Below are 12,906 nucleotides of genomic sequence, written 5' to 3'. Positions count from 1 at the left end.
ATTGTATTGTGTATTATATTGTATTATATTGTTGTGTATTTTATTGTATTGTGTTGTGTTATATTGTATTGTGTATTTTATTGTGTTGTATTATATTATATTGTGTATTGTATTGTGTTTTGTATTGTGTATTATATTGTATTGTGTTTTGTATTGTGTATTATATTGTATTGTGTATTATATTGTATTATATTGTTGTGTATTTTATTGTATTGTGTTGTGTTATATTGTATTGTGTATTTTATTGTGTTGTATTATATTGTATTGTGTTTGTATTGTGTATTATATTTCATTATGTATAATATTGTAATATATTGTATTGTGTATTATATTGTATTATATTGTATTGTGTTGTATTATATTATATTGTGTATTGTCTTGTGTATTATATTTTATTATGTATAATATTGTAATATATTATATTGTGTATTATATTGTATTATATTGTATTGTGTATTATATTCAGTGGTGGAAAAAGTACTAAATCGTCATACTTGAGTTAAAGTAAAGATACCTTAATATAAAATGACTAAAGTGAAAGTGAAAGTCACCCAGTAAAATACTACTTGAGGAGAAGTCTAAAAGTATTTGGTTTTAAATATACTTAAGTATTAACCTAAATGGAATCGCTAAAATGTACTTAAGTTTCAAAAATATAAGTAAAATGATGGACCATTTCAACTTCCAACAACGGGTTGCCAACATATTCAAATAATGATTTACACATTTACACAAAACCGTTATCTTTATTAATGTATTCATACTATTTCATCATTCCATAAGATATATATGTTTGGCAACTTTAATTCACTACGTTCCTAAAGAAAATAAAGTACTTTTTACTCCATACTGTTAGGCAGCTAGGAGTGGTAGTAAGAACACCTTTTTAAATATTTTTTAAAATATATATATATAGACTTTCACAAATCTAGAGTTGCTACCCAAGCCGGCTGGTCATACGTTCTATCAGTTCGGTCGCCAGAGACGTGACCCAGTCGTTCAGTCTTTAGGTTCTGTATCTATGGACGCGACCCAGTCGTTCAGTCTTTAGGTTCTGTATCTATGGACGCGACCCAGTCGTTCAGTCTTTAGGTTCTGTATCTATGGACGCGACACAGTCGTTCATTCTAAATGTTCCATTGCCATACTGGCTGGCAACGTTCTTATACCCTTGCTTGCTAGCTAGCCAACAATGGCTAATTTACAGTCGCGTCAAACAGTGCAGACAGAATAACAACAAATTCGATGCATTTGCGTTTGTTTTAAGCTGTTTTCTAGTGACATTTATTTGAATAAATCCAGAACAATGAGCTAATGAGGCGTAATTTCGCCTGGCATAGAAAATGTTCTCTCTAGTCAGGACACTGTTGTTCAGAGGAGCTAGCCAACAACAAAGATAACACAATCACTTCCAACTGAAGCTGGAAAGACTGCAAACTAGCTGCACTTCATTCTGTTTTACCTGTTTTCTATTGATAGTACCATATCAATATCATATCATATTTCTGTACAGCACTTTGAGATATCAGCTGATGTACGAAGGGCTATATAAATACATTTGATTTGATTTGATTTGATTTGATCAATATATCAATAAAAATGATGCTGATTCAGGATTTCAACTGGCTGAGAATAGCTGCTTTGCTTCTCTGTCTCGTCCCGGCTCCCGACACGTTCATTAGGTTAAAATTTGAATATTGAAACAATGTTGCAAATGTCGAAGAGATTTATACAAAACCTCCGCTGTTGAAAACTCAATGTTACTCTAAAGGAAATGTGAGATAATGTCTAGATGCTTTTTATAATGGAGATCAAGTTTATAAATTGCCTGGCTGGGCTGATGAGACAGTGGATTGCGCAGTCAGATGGAACACAGTAAATAGGCATTTTAACGTCATAGATTTAGCCGGTGGTAACTTGTGGAATAGACACCGGCTGGAATGCGGTTTTAACCAATCAGCATTCAGGATTAGACCCACCCGTTGTATAATACACAATACACAACACTATATAATACAGTATAATACACAATACACAACACTATATAATACAGTATAATACAGTATAATACAGTATAATACACAATACACAACACTATATAATACAGTATAAGACATAATACACAACACTATATAATACAGTATAATACAGTATAATACAGTATAATACAGTATAATACACAACACTATATAATACAGTATAATACAGTATAAGACATAATACACAACACTATATAATACAGTATAATACAGTATAATACAGTATAATACAGTATAATACACAACACTATATAATACAGTATAATACAGTATAATACAGTATAATACACAACACTATATAATACAGTATAATACAGTATAATACAGTATAATACAGTATAATACACAACACTATATAATACAGTATAATACAGTATAAGACATAATACACAACACTATATAATACAGTATAATACAGTATAATACAGTATAATACAGTATAATACAGTATAATACACAACACTATATAATACAGTATAATACAGTATAATACAGTATAATACACAACACTATATAATACAGTATAATACAGTATAATACAGTATAATACAGTATAATACACAACACTATATAATACAGTATAATACAGTATAATACAGTATAATACAGTATAATACACAACACTATATAATACAGTATAATACACAATACACAACACTATATAATACAGTATAATACAGTATAATACACTATATAATACAGTATAATACACAATACACAATACTATATAATACAGTATAATACAGTATAATACACTATATAATACAGTATAATACAGTATAATACACTATATAATACAGTATAATACACAATACACAACACTATATAATACAGTATAATACAGTATAATACAGTATAATACAGTATAATACATAATACACAACACTATATAATACAGTATAATACAGTATAATACACAACACTATATAATACAGTATAATACAGTATAATACACAATACACAACACTATATAATACAGTATAATACACAACACACAACACTATATAATACAGTATAATACACAATACACAACACTATATAATACAGTATAATACAGTATAATACACTATATAATACAGTATAATACAGTATAATACACTATATAATACAGTATAATACACAATACACAACACTATATAATACAGTATAAGACAGTATAATACACAATACACAACACTATATAATACAGTATAATACAATATAATACACTATATAATACAGTATAATACACAATACACAACACTATATAATACAGTATAATACACAATACACAACACTATATAATACAGTATAATACAGTATAATACAGTATAATACAGTATAATACATAATACACAACACTATATAATACAGTATAAGACAGTATAATACAGTATAATACAGTATAATACAGTATAATACACTATATAATACAGTATAATACAGTATAATACACAATATAATACAGTATAATACAGTATAATACACAATACACAACACTATATAATACAGTATAATACACAATATAATACAGTATAATACAGTATAATACACAATACACAACACTATATAATACAGTATAATACAGTATAATACAGTATAATACACTATATAATACAGTATAATACAGTATAATACACTATATAATACAGTATAATACAGTATAATACACAATACACAACACTATATAATACAGTATAATACACAATACACAACACTATATAATACAGTATAATACAGTATAATACAGTATAATACAGTATAATACATAATACACAACACTATATAATACAGTATAATACAGTATAATACACAATACACAACACTATATAATACAGTATAATACAGTATAATACACCATACACAACACTATATAATACAGTATAATACAGTATAATACACAATACAATATCAGACACAATACAATATAACAAACAATCAAATATAATACACAATACAATATAATATACAATATAATGCAATACATTATTATACACAATACAATATCATACACAATACAGTGTACAGTATAAGACACAATACACAATACAATATAATACACAATATAATATAATACACAATACAATACACACTACAATATAATACACAATATAATATAATACACAATACAATACACAATACAATATAATACACAATATAATATAATACACAATACAATACACACTACAATATAACACACAATACAATACAATACACAATACAATACACAATACAAAAAAATACACACTATAATATAATACACAATACAATACATTATTATACACAATACAATGACATACACAATACAATACAATACACGATACAATATAATATACAATACACAATACAATATATTATTATACACAATACAATATATTATTATACACAATACAATATCATACACAATACAATACAATACACTGTATAATATAAGACACAATACACAATACAATATAATACATAATATAATATAATACACAATACAATACACAATACAATAAAATACACAATATAATATAATACACAATACAATACATTATTATACAAAAAACAATGTAATACACAATACAATACAATACAATACAATACACAATACAATACAATACAATACACAATACACAATACAATACAATACACAATACACAATACAATATAATACAATACACAATACAATATAATACACAATATAATACAATACCCAATACAATACATTATTATACACAATACAATATAATACACAATACAATACACGGTACAATATAATACACAATACAATATAATACACAATACAATACAATACAATACACAATACACAATACAATACAATACAATACACAATACACAATACAATATAATACAATACACAATACAATATAATACACAATATAATACAATACCCAATACAATACATTATTATACACAATACAATATAATACACAATACAATACACGGTACAATATAATACACAATACAATATAATACACAATACAATACACGGTACAATATAATACACAATACAATATAATACACAATACAATATATTACACAAGATAATACACGGTACAATATAAGACACGCACAAAACACACAATAGAAAACAATACAATAGGATATAATACAACACAATAGATTACACACACCAATCAAACACTCGGATGTGTGATGAACTGCTGGCTTCATCATTACATTGTTATTTGGGTTGAAGCAAGTCCACTCAGTCCAAGGGCATGGCAATGTTACCAGTTCCCCTCTGTTTAGCACTGTGTGTGTGTGTGTGTGTGTGTGTGTGTGTGTGTGTGTGTGTGTGTGTGTGTGTGTGTGTGTGTGTGTGTGTGTGTGTGTGTGTGTGTGCATGTGTGCATGTGTGCGTGTGTGGTGTGTGTGTGTGTGTGTGTGTGTGTGTGTGCTCTCTCTCTCTCTTAACAACAACCAACCAGTGGACCACTGACTGACAGACAGCCACAAAAGGACGCCATCATCACAAACCTTATTTGGCCCTGTGGTCTTGTGTTCACCTCTCCCCAGTCCCCTCCAGGGAGCGAGTCAGAACTGACAGCACAGTGACCACATCACAGACGTCATGTCATTTAAATTAATGAGCCTTTTGGGGGGGGGGTTATTGGCTCTCTACATCAGGGACAGAAACATGTATGAAATGGTGCTCTCTTGTGGCGGCAACAGGGAAGGAGTATTGAAATGAACAGGAGTTTACTCTGGGCAGTCAAGAGACGAGGACATTTCTCTATTGCACACCCAGTTTGTTCCCTGGCTACCCAGACTCCTTGCTCCCCATTTCTCTATGGCACACCCAGTTTGTTGCCTGGCTACCCAGACCCCTTGCTCCCCATTTCTCTATGGCACACCCAGTTTGTTGCCTGGCTACCCAGACTCCTTGCTCCCCATTTCTCTATGGCACACCCAGTTTGTTCCCTGGCTACCCAGAATCCTTGCTCCCCATTTCTCAATGGCACACCCAGTTTGTTGCCTGGCTACCCAGACTCCTTGCTCCCCATTTCTCTATGGCACACCCAGTTTGTTGCCTGGCTACCCAGACTCCTTGCTCCCCATTTCTCTATGGCACACCCAGTTTGTTGCCTGGCTACCCAGACTCCTTGCTCCCCATTTCTCTATGGCACACCCAGTTTGTTCCCTGGCTACCCAGACTCCTTGCTCCCCATTTCTCTATGGCACACCCAGTTTGTTGCCTGGCTACCCAGACTCCTTGCTCCCCATTTCTCTATGGCACAACCAGTTTGTTCCCTGGCTACCCAGACTCCTTGCTCCCCATTTCTCTATGGCACAACCAGTTTGTTGCCTGGCTACCCAGACTCCTTGCTCCCCAGTTCTCTATGGCACAACCAGTTTGTTGCCTGGCTACCCAGACTCCTTACTCCCCAGCTTGTAGTGCATGCCACAAAGTTAGTGTGCTTCTAAATATGGTTTAGGTCAACATAAGGATAAGACAGGGTGTATTCTACATAAAGATAAGACAGGGGGATAAGACAGGGGGCATTCTACATAAAGATAAGACAGGGGGATAAGACAGGGGTAATCTACATAAAGATAAGACAGGGAGATAAGACAGGGGTATTCTACATAAAGATAAGACAGGGGGATAAGACAGGGGGTATTCTACATAAAGATAAGATCAGGGGGTATTCTACATAAAGATAAGACAGGGGGTATTCTACATAAAGATAAGACAGGGGGATAAGACAGGGGTATTCTACATAAAGATAAGACAGGGGGATAAGACAGGGGGTATTCTACATAAAGATAAGACAGGGGGATAAGACTATTCTACATAAAGATAAGACAGGGGCTATTCTACATAAAGATAAGACAGGGGATATTCTACATAAAGATAAGACAGGGGAAGGGGGTATTCTACATAAAGATAAGACAGGGGAAGGGGGTATTCTACATAAAGATAAGACAGGGTATATTCTACATGAATATAAAACAGGGGTATATTCTACATAGGCACCTTGCCTTCACACAAAATCAGTTCAACTACTTGGGCTAGGCTAATACACTCAATGACTCACTGAATCCATTGTCTGTTAAATGCGATTCCATGTTTTCCATCTCTCCTCCTCTCCCTTCTCTCCTCCTCTCTCCTCCGTCTCTCCTCCTCTCGCTCCAACTCTCTTTACTCTTTCTCTTCACTTCTTTATTATCCACAACTCTTGGAGGGTGATGTTCAATGATTGGCTAGTTGGGGAATCGGAGATTGGAGGCTTGCATTTCTAATCGGTGTTCATGTTTAGCCTACACCTTGCACACCCACTGAGCCGAGAGGACGGACAGAGTGCGAGGAGCGTGAAAGGGCTGGAGCTCGGAGTTAATAACCGTTGGCAGTAGCAGCGGACCGAGACGACCGAAACAAAGTCGATACTTTTTTCTTTTTTTTAACGGATTTAACGGGCGAAATTGGCTAGTGTTCAAAGTAGGGTCTAGAGGAGACGCACCCGTCAAGCATTTTTCGTCTTCGTACTTGATTTCTGTATTATTACTCCGTGTCAGATGTTGAAATATATGGAGCTCTGGCCGATATACGAAACTTTCTTATTTCTTCTGACTTGTCCTGTCAGCGCTTCTTCCATGGTTCGCCTTTTACCCGGACGCGAAGGGAGTTGGAAGCGATAATATACTGTTCCATCAAGTTGTTAATGTTGTTTATCCGGAGTTATTGATGTTTTGGGGGGTCTTCTCTGAGATTTACTGTATTGGAGAAACTCATAACAAGAAATAGCATTTTAAGTTTATTTTATTCCAAGGGCGGAAGGATTTGATTTGTTTATTCCATGTTGGTTTATTTATTCCAGTAACCTAAACTACGTGTAGCCTATATTTTACTGGGACACATTGAAGAGAGTGGAGGGGCGACATCCACGGCATCGAGAGCACCTGGGACGTATCGCCGTTGCGTAACCCGGTAAAGATGCTCTCTGTTCGGATGCAGCGTGACCAGGGACTCGGTCGTCTACTGGTTCTCCTTGTTCTCACCAGTGGATATCTCGTCTCCGATGCTGGTAAGGAAAGCTTTCTAACTTTACCTTAATAACGCGGGTTATGTGGGGCTTTCACTGGACTGTGTTGGGGAGGGAAAATGACTGTCAATCATAACAACAATGCATTGTATTCCTATAGGCCATATGAAATGCGCAGCATAGATTGTTTCGACACTTTATACACAGATCGCCTTGTTACCTGTGCCCTGCCCTCTCCTACCCTGTCCTGATAGAGAAAGCTATCAACACGCTCGGCGTGAGACCAATCCCGTAGGAATCGAACATTTTACTATTTGTATTTTCTTCGCTATGTAGCAATATACGATCTATAATATTGTCATAACACAATGGACAATGAATTCCACATATTTTATTTACACATATGATTAAATCCTTGTGGGATTCGACCTATTATGGAATAAAAATGTGTTGTGGACATATTCTAGTTACCCCTACAATTCTAGTTGACACTACAAACATTATTTTAGAAATACCCAGTCCTTGAAGATAATATTTTCGATTTTCTGTATAAGAGGAACAACTTCGTTTGAAAAGCTCTTGGAATGTAATAAAACTAAGCAAATGTCTGGTCAAATAGAGACGAAAAGCCTATTGGAACAGTCACATTCACGTTTACAAGATTCCATCATACAATGACGTTTGCTTAGGCATTATTTTTCATCATTTTATTTCCGCCTTAGTCTTTCTTGTGTCTCCTGAATTTTGAACAGGCCCTACCACCACGCATGGTTTCGACTGCGGACATAGATAGGCTACTAGTGTGCCCATCCCCTCCTCTCTACTCATAACTGAGAGAAACATGATGAATCAGACAACAGAGAGAGAGTTTTTAAAAATGTTTTTTTTTCCGTCTTCTTACTTTTGTTTATTGTTTATTTCACTTGCTTTGGCAATGTAAACACTTGTTTCCCATGCCAATAAAGCCCCTTCGAATTGAATTGAATTGAATTGAGAGAGAGTTGTGTTTTTGAGCAGCCTGAGCCTCCCGGTGTGAAGGGAGTAATTAAGCTTTAGCTCGATGCCTTCTTGGCCTCCCTCCCTCCCTCTCTCTCTCTTATTCTCCAAAAGAGAAGAAGAAAAAGAACCAGCCTAACTTGTAACATTTTTTTAAAAACAGACAGAATAGTAGTTCTGACACACACACACTACACTGCCAGCCCGAGGGAAAGCGCCAGCCCATGCGTTCCTCTCCTGAGTTCTACATGTTTTATTATTTGGTCTGGTCTGTGTTTGTAGACCATCTTTGGGATATGAACTTACTTGTTTTATTTATTTTGGCGTGCATACCTTTTCCTCTTGACAAATTAAAATATGGACCGTTTTTTAAATTAGGTTTAGGTCCAAAGGAGCTTTTTAAAAAAAACATTTTTAGAGATGTTTTAGATATATTTGGAGATATACAGAGATATGTTGTATTGGCTTGGCTTGACAATTACTCTTGATTTGTCACCAAAAGAAAGGTGACCAAAACAGGTGGTAATCTAGTCTACTGAGCTGTATTGGCGGCTAGTATCATGAGTTGATTGAAGGACGAGGACGAGACTAGAGGCAGACGAGACACTGTTATCTTGTGAATTGGCTTCAGCCTGTTTTGACCAGCATCAAAGGCTCCGTTCTGTTTTGACCAGCATCATTGGCTCCGTTCTGTTTTGACCAGCATCACAAGCTCAGTCTCTTAGGAGAGTAGCAGCAGGGCTGTGTAGGGAGGAAGACTGCTACTTAGGAGAGTAGCAGCAGGGCTGTGTAGGGAGGAAGACTGCTACTTAGGAGAGTAGCAGCAAGGCTGTGTAGGGAGGAAGACTGCTACTTAGGAGAGTAGCAGCAGGGCTGTGTAGGGAGGAAGACATCTCTTAGGAGAGTAGCAGCAGGGCTGTGTAGGGAGGAAGACTGCTACTTAGGAGAGTAGCAGCAGGGCTGTGTAGGGAGGAAGACTGCTACTTAGGAGAGTAGCAGCAGGGCTGTGTAGGGAGGAAGACTGCTACTTAGGAGAGTAGTAGCAGGGCTGTGTAGGGAGGAAGACTGCTACTTAGGAGAGTAGCAGCAGGGCTGTGTAGGGAGGAAGACTGCTACTTAGGAGAGTAGCAGCAGGGCTGTGTAGGGAGGAAGACTGCTACTTAGGAGAGTAGCAGCAATGCTGTGTAGGGAGGAAGACTGCTACTTAGGAGAGTAGCAGCAAGGCTGTGTAGGGAGGAAGACTGCTACTTAGGAGAGTAGCAGCAGGGCTGTGTAGGGAGGAAGACTGCTACTTAGGAGAGTAGCAGCAGGGCTGTGTAGGGAGGAAGACATCTCTTAGGAGAGTAGCAGCAGGGCTGTGTAGGGAGGAAGACTGCTACTTAGGAGAGTAGCAGCAGCGCTGTGTAGGGAGGAAGACTGCTACTTAGGAGAGTAGCAGCAGGGCTGTGTAGGGAGGAAGACTGCTACTTAGGAGAGTAGCAGCAAGGCTGTGTAGGGAGGAATACTGCTACTTAGGAGAGTAGCAGCAGGGCTGTGTAGGGAGGAAGACTGCTACTTAGGAGAGTAGCAGCAGCGCTGTGTAGGGAGGAAGACTGCTACTTAGGAGAGTAGCAGCAGGGCTGTGTAGGGAGGAAGACTGCTACTTAGGAGAGTAGAAGCAAGGCTGTGTAGGGAGGAATACTGCTACTTAGGAGAGTAGCAGCAAGGCTGTGTAGGGAGGAAGACTGCTACTTGGGAGAGTAGCAGCAGGGCTGTGTAGGGAGGAAGACTGCTACTTAGGAGAGTAGCAGCAAGGCTGTGTAGGGAGGAAGACTGCTACTTAGGAGAGTAGCAGCAGGGCTGTGTAGGGAGGAAGACTGCTACTTAGGAGAGTAGCAGCAAGGCTGTGTAGGGGAGGAAGACTGCTACTTAGGAGAGTAGCAGCAGGGCTGTGTAGGGAGGAAGACTGCTACTTAGGAGAGTAGCAGCAAGGCTGTGTAGGGAGGAAGACTGCTACTTAGGAGAGTAGCAGCAGGGCTGTGTAGGGAGGAAGACTGCTACTTAGGAGAGTAGCAGCAGGGCTGTGTAGGGAGGAAGACTGCTACTTAGGAGAGTAGCAGCAGGGCTGTGTAGGGAGGAAGACTGCTACTTAGGAGAGTAGCAGCAAGGCTGTGTAGGGAGGAAGACTGCTACTTAGGAGAGTAGCAGCAGGGCTGTGTAGGGAGGAAGACTGCTACTTAGGAGAGTAGCAGCAGGGCTGTGTAGGGAGGAAGACTGCTACTTAGGAGTGTGCTGTATTTTGCCTTTTCATTACTGTAACTCAGACATGATAAAGTTATGTTTTGTGTAGTTTGTTTAACTAAAACGTGATGTGTATTGCAATTTAGCAGGCTAATGATAAACCGTTCCTATCAGAGTCATGTGGGTTCTGTGGAACCACCTGTAGCCTCAGTTGTTGCTCATTGAAATTAGGCCTGTCATACCAATAACATCCTATCTGACTATGTAGCAGCAAACCCTGCTGTGAAGTTCCACCTTGTTTTTACTTTAGGCCTTACATCTCTCTCTCACTCCCTCGCTCTCTCGCTCTCGCTCTCTCTCTGGCTCTCGCTCTGGCTCTCGCTCTCTCTCACTCTCTTGCTCTCTCTCTCTCTCTCTCTCTCTCTCTCTCTCTCTCTCTCTCTCTCTCTCTCGCTCCCTCTCTCGCTCTCTCTCTCTTGCTCTCTCTCTCTTGCTCTCTCTCTCTCACTCTCTCTCTCTTGCTCTCTCTCTCACTCTCTCGCTCTCTCTCGCTCTCTCGCTCTATCTCTCGCTCTCTCTCTCTTGCTCTCTCTCTCTTGCTCTCTCTCTCTCACTCTCTCTCTCTTGCGCTCTCTCTCACTCTCTCGCTCTCTCTCGCTCTCTCTCGCTCTCTCGCTCTATCTCTCGCTCTCTCACTCTCTCGCTCTCTCGCTCTCTCTCGCTGCTAATCAGATTGACACAGAAGGCAGGCAGAATTCTGAAGGTTTAGTCAGTGGATTATGTTTGCTGTTCCAAAAGAACAGAGAGAGCACGCACTGCCTAGGCTCGGCTGGACTATATCAAATCACCAGTCTCAGAATACACAGAATACACAGAATACACAGAATACACAGAATACACAGAATACTCAGAATACACAGAATACACAGAATACACAGAATACACAGAAGACACAGAATACTCAGAATACACAGAATACACAGAATACACAGAATACACAGAAGACACAGAATACTCAGAATACACAGAATACACAGAATACACAGAATACACAGAATACACATGGGTGCTGGGAAACACCGTAACTCTAATGATGATGCATCCCACTTTACCACAAATATAAACGCAACATGTAAAGTGTTGGTCCCATGTTCGATGAGCTGAAATAAAAGATCCCAGAAATGTTCCATATGCACAAAAAAAAAGCTTATTTCACTCAAATGGTGTCTTTCACATCCCTGTTAGTGGGCATTTCTCCTTTACCAAGATAATCCATCCACCTGACAGGTGTAGCATATCAAGAAGCTGATTAAACAGCATGATCATTATACAGGTGTACCTTGTGCTGGGCACAATAAAAGGCCACTTTAAAATGTGCAGTTTTGTTTCACAACATAATGCCACAGATGTCTTAAGTTTTGAAGAAGCGTGCAATTGGCATGCTGACTGCAGGAATGTCCACCAGAACTGTTGCCAGAGAATTGAATGTTCATTTCTCTACCATAAGCCGCCTCCAACCTGGTTTTAGAGAATTTGGCAGTACATCAAACCGGCCTCACAACCACAGACCACATGTATTGCGTCATGTTGGCGAGCGGTTTGCTATTGTCAACGTTGCCAACAGAGTGCCCCATGGTGGTGGTGGGGTTATGGTATGGGCAGTCATAAGCTATCGAACA

General features: G+C 37.9%; 1 protein-coding gene across 1 annotated transcript in view; it reads left to right on the top strand.

The window, feature by feature from the left end:
* Positions 1 to 7,221: 7,221 nt before the first annotated feature.
* LOC135563935 (netrin receptor UNC5B-b-like) overlaps positions 7,222 to 12,906 on the top strand; it is a 178,167-nt gene continuing 172,482 nt past the window's right edge. The window contains exon 1 of the mRNA XM_065007827.1: positions 7,222 to 8,053. Within this exon, the coding sequence (XP_064863899.1) occupies positions 7,963 to 8,053 (91 nt within the window). The 5' untranslated portion in view covers positions 7,222 to 7,962. The remainder of the gene's footprint in view (positions 8,054 to 12,906) is intronic.

Source organism: Oncorhynchus nerka, linkage group LG23 (genome assembly GCF_034236695.1).
Source record: "Oncorhynchus nerka isolate Pitt River linkage group LG23, Oner_Uvic_2.0, whole genome shotgun sequence".
In the NCBI taxonomy this organism is placed as follows: Eukaryota; Metazoa; Chordata; class Actinopteri; order Salmoniformes; family Salmonidae; genus Oncorhynchus; species Oncorhynchus nerka.
This window is presented reverse-complemented; position numbering and strand designations above follow the sequence as displayed.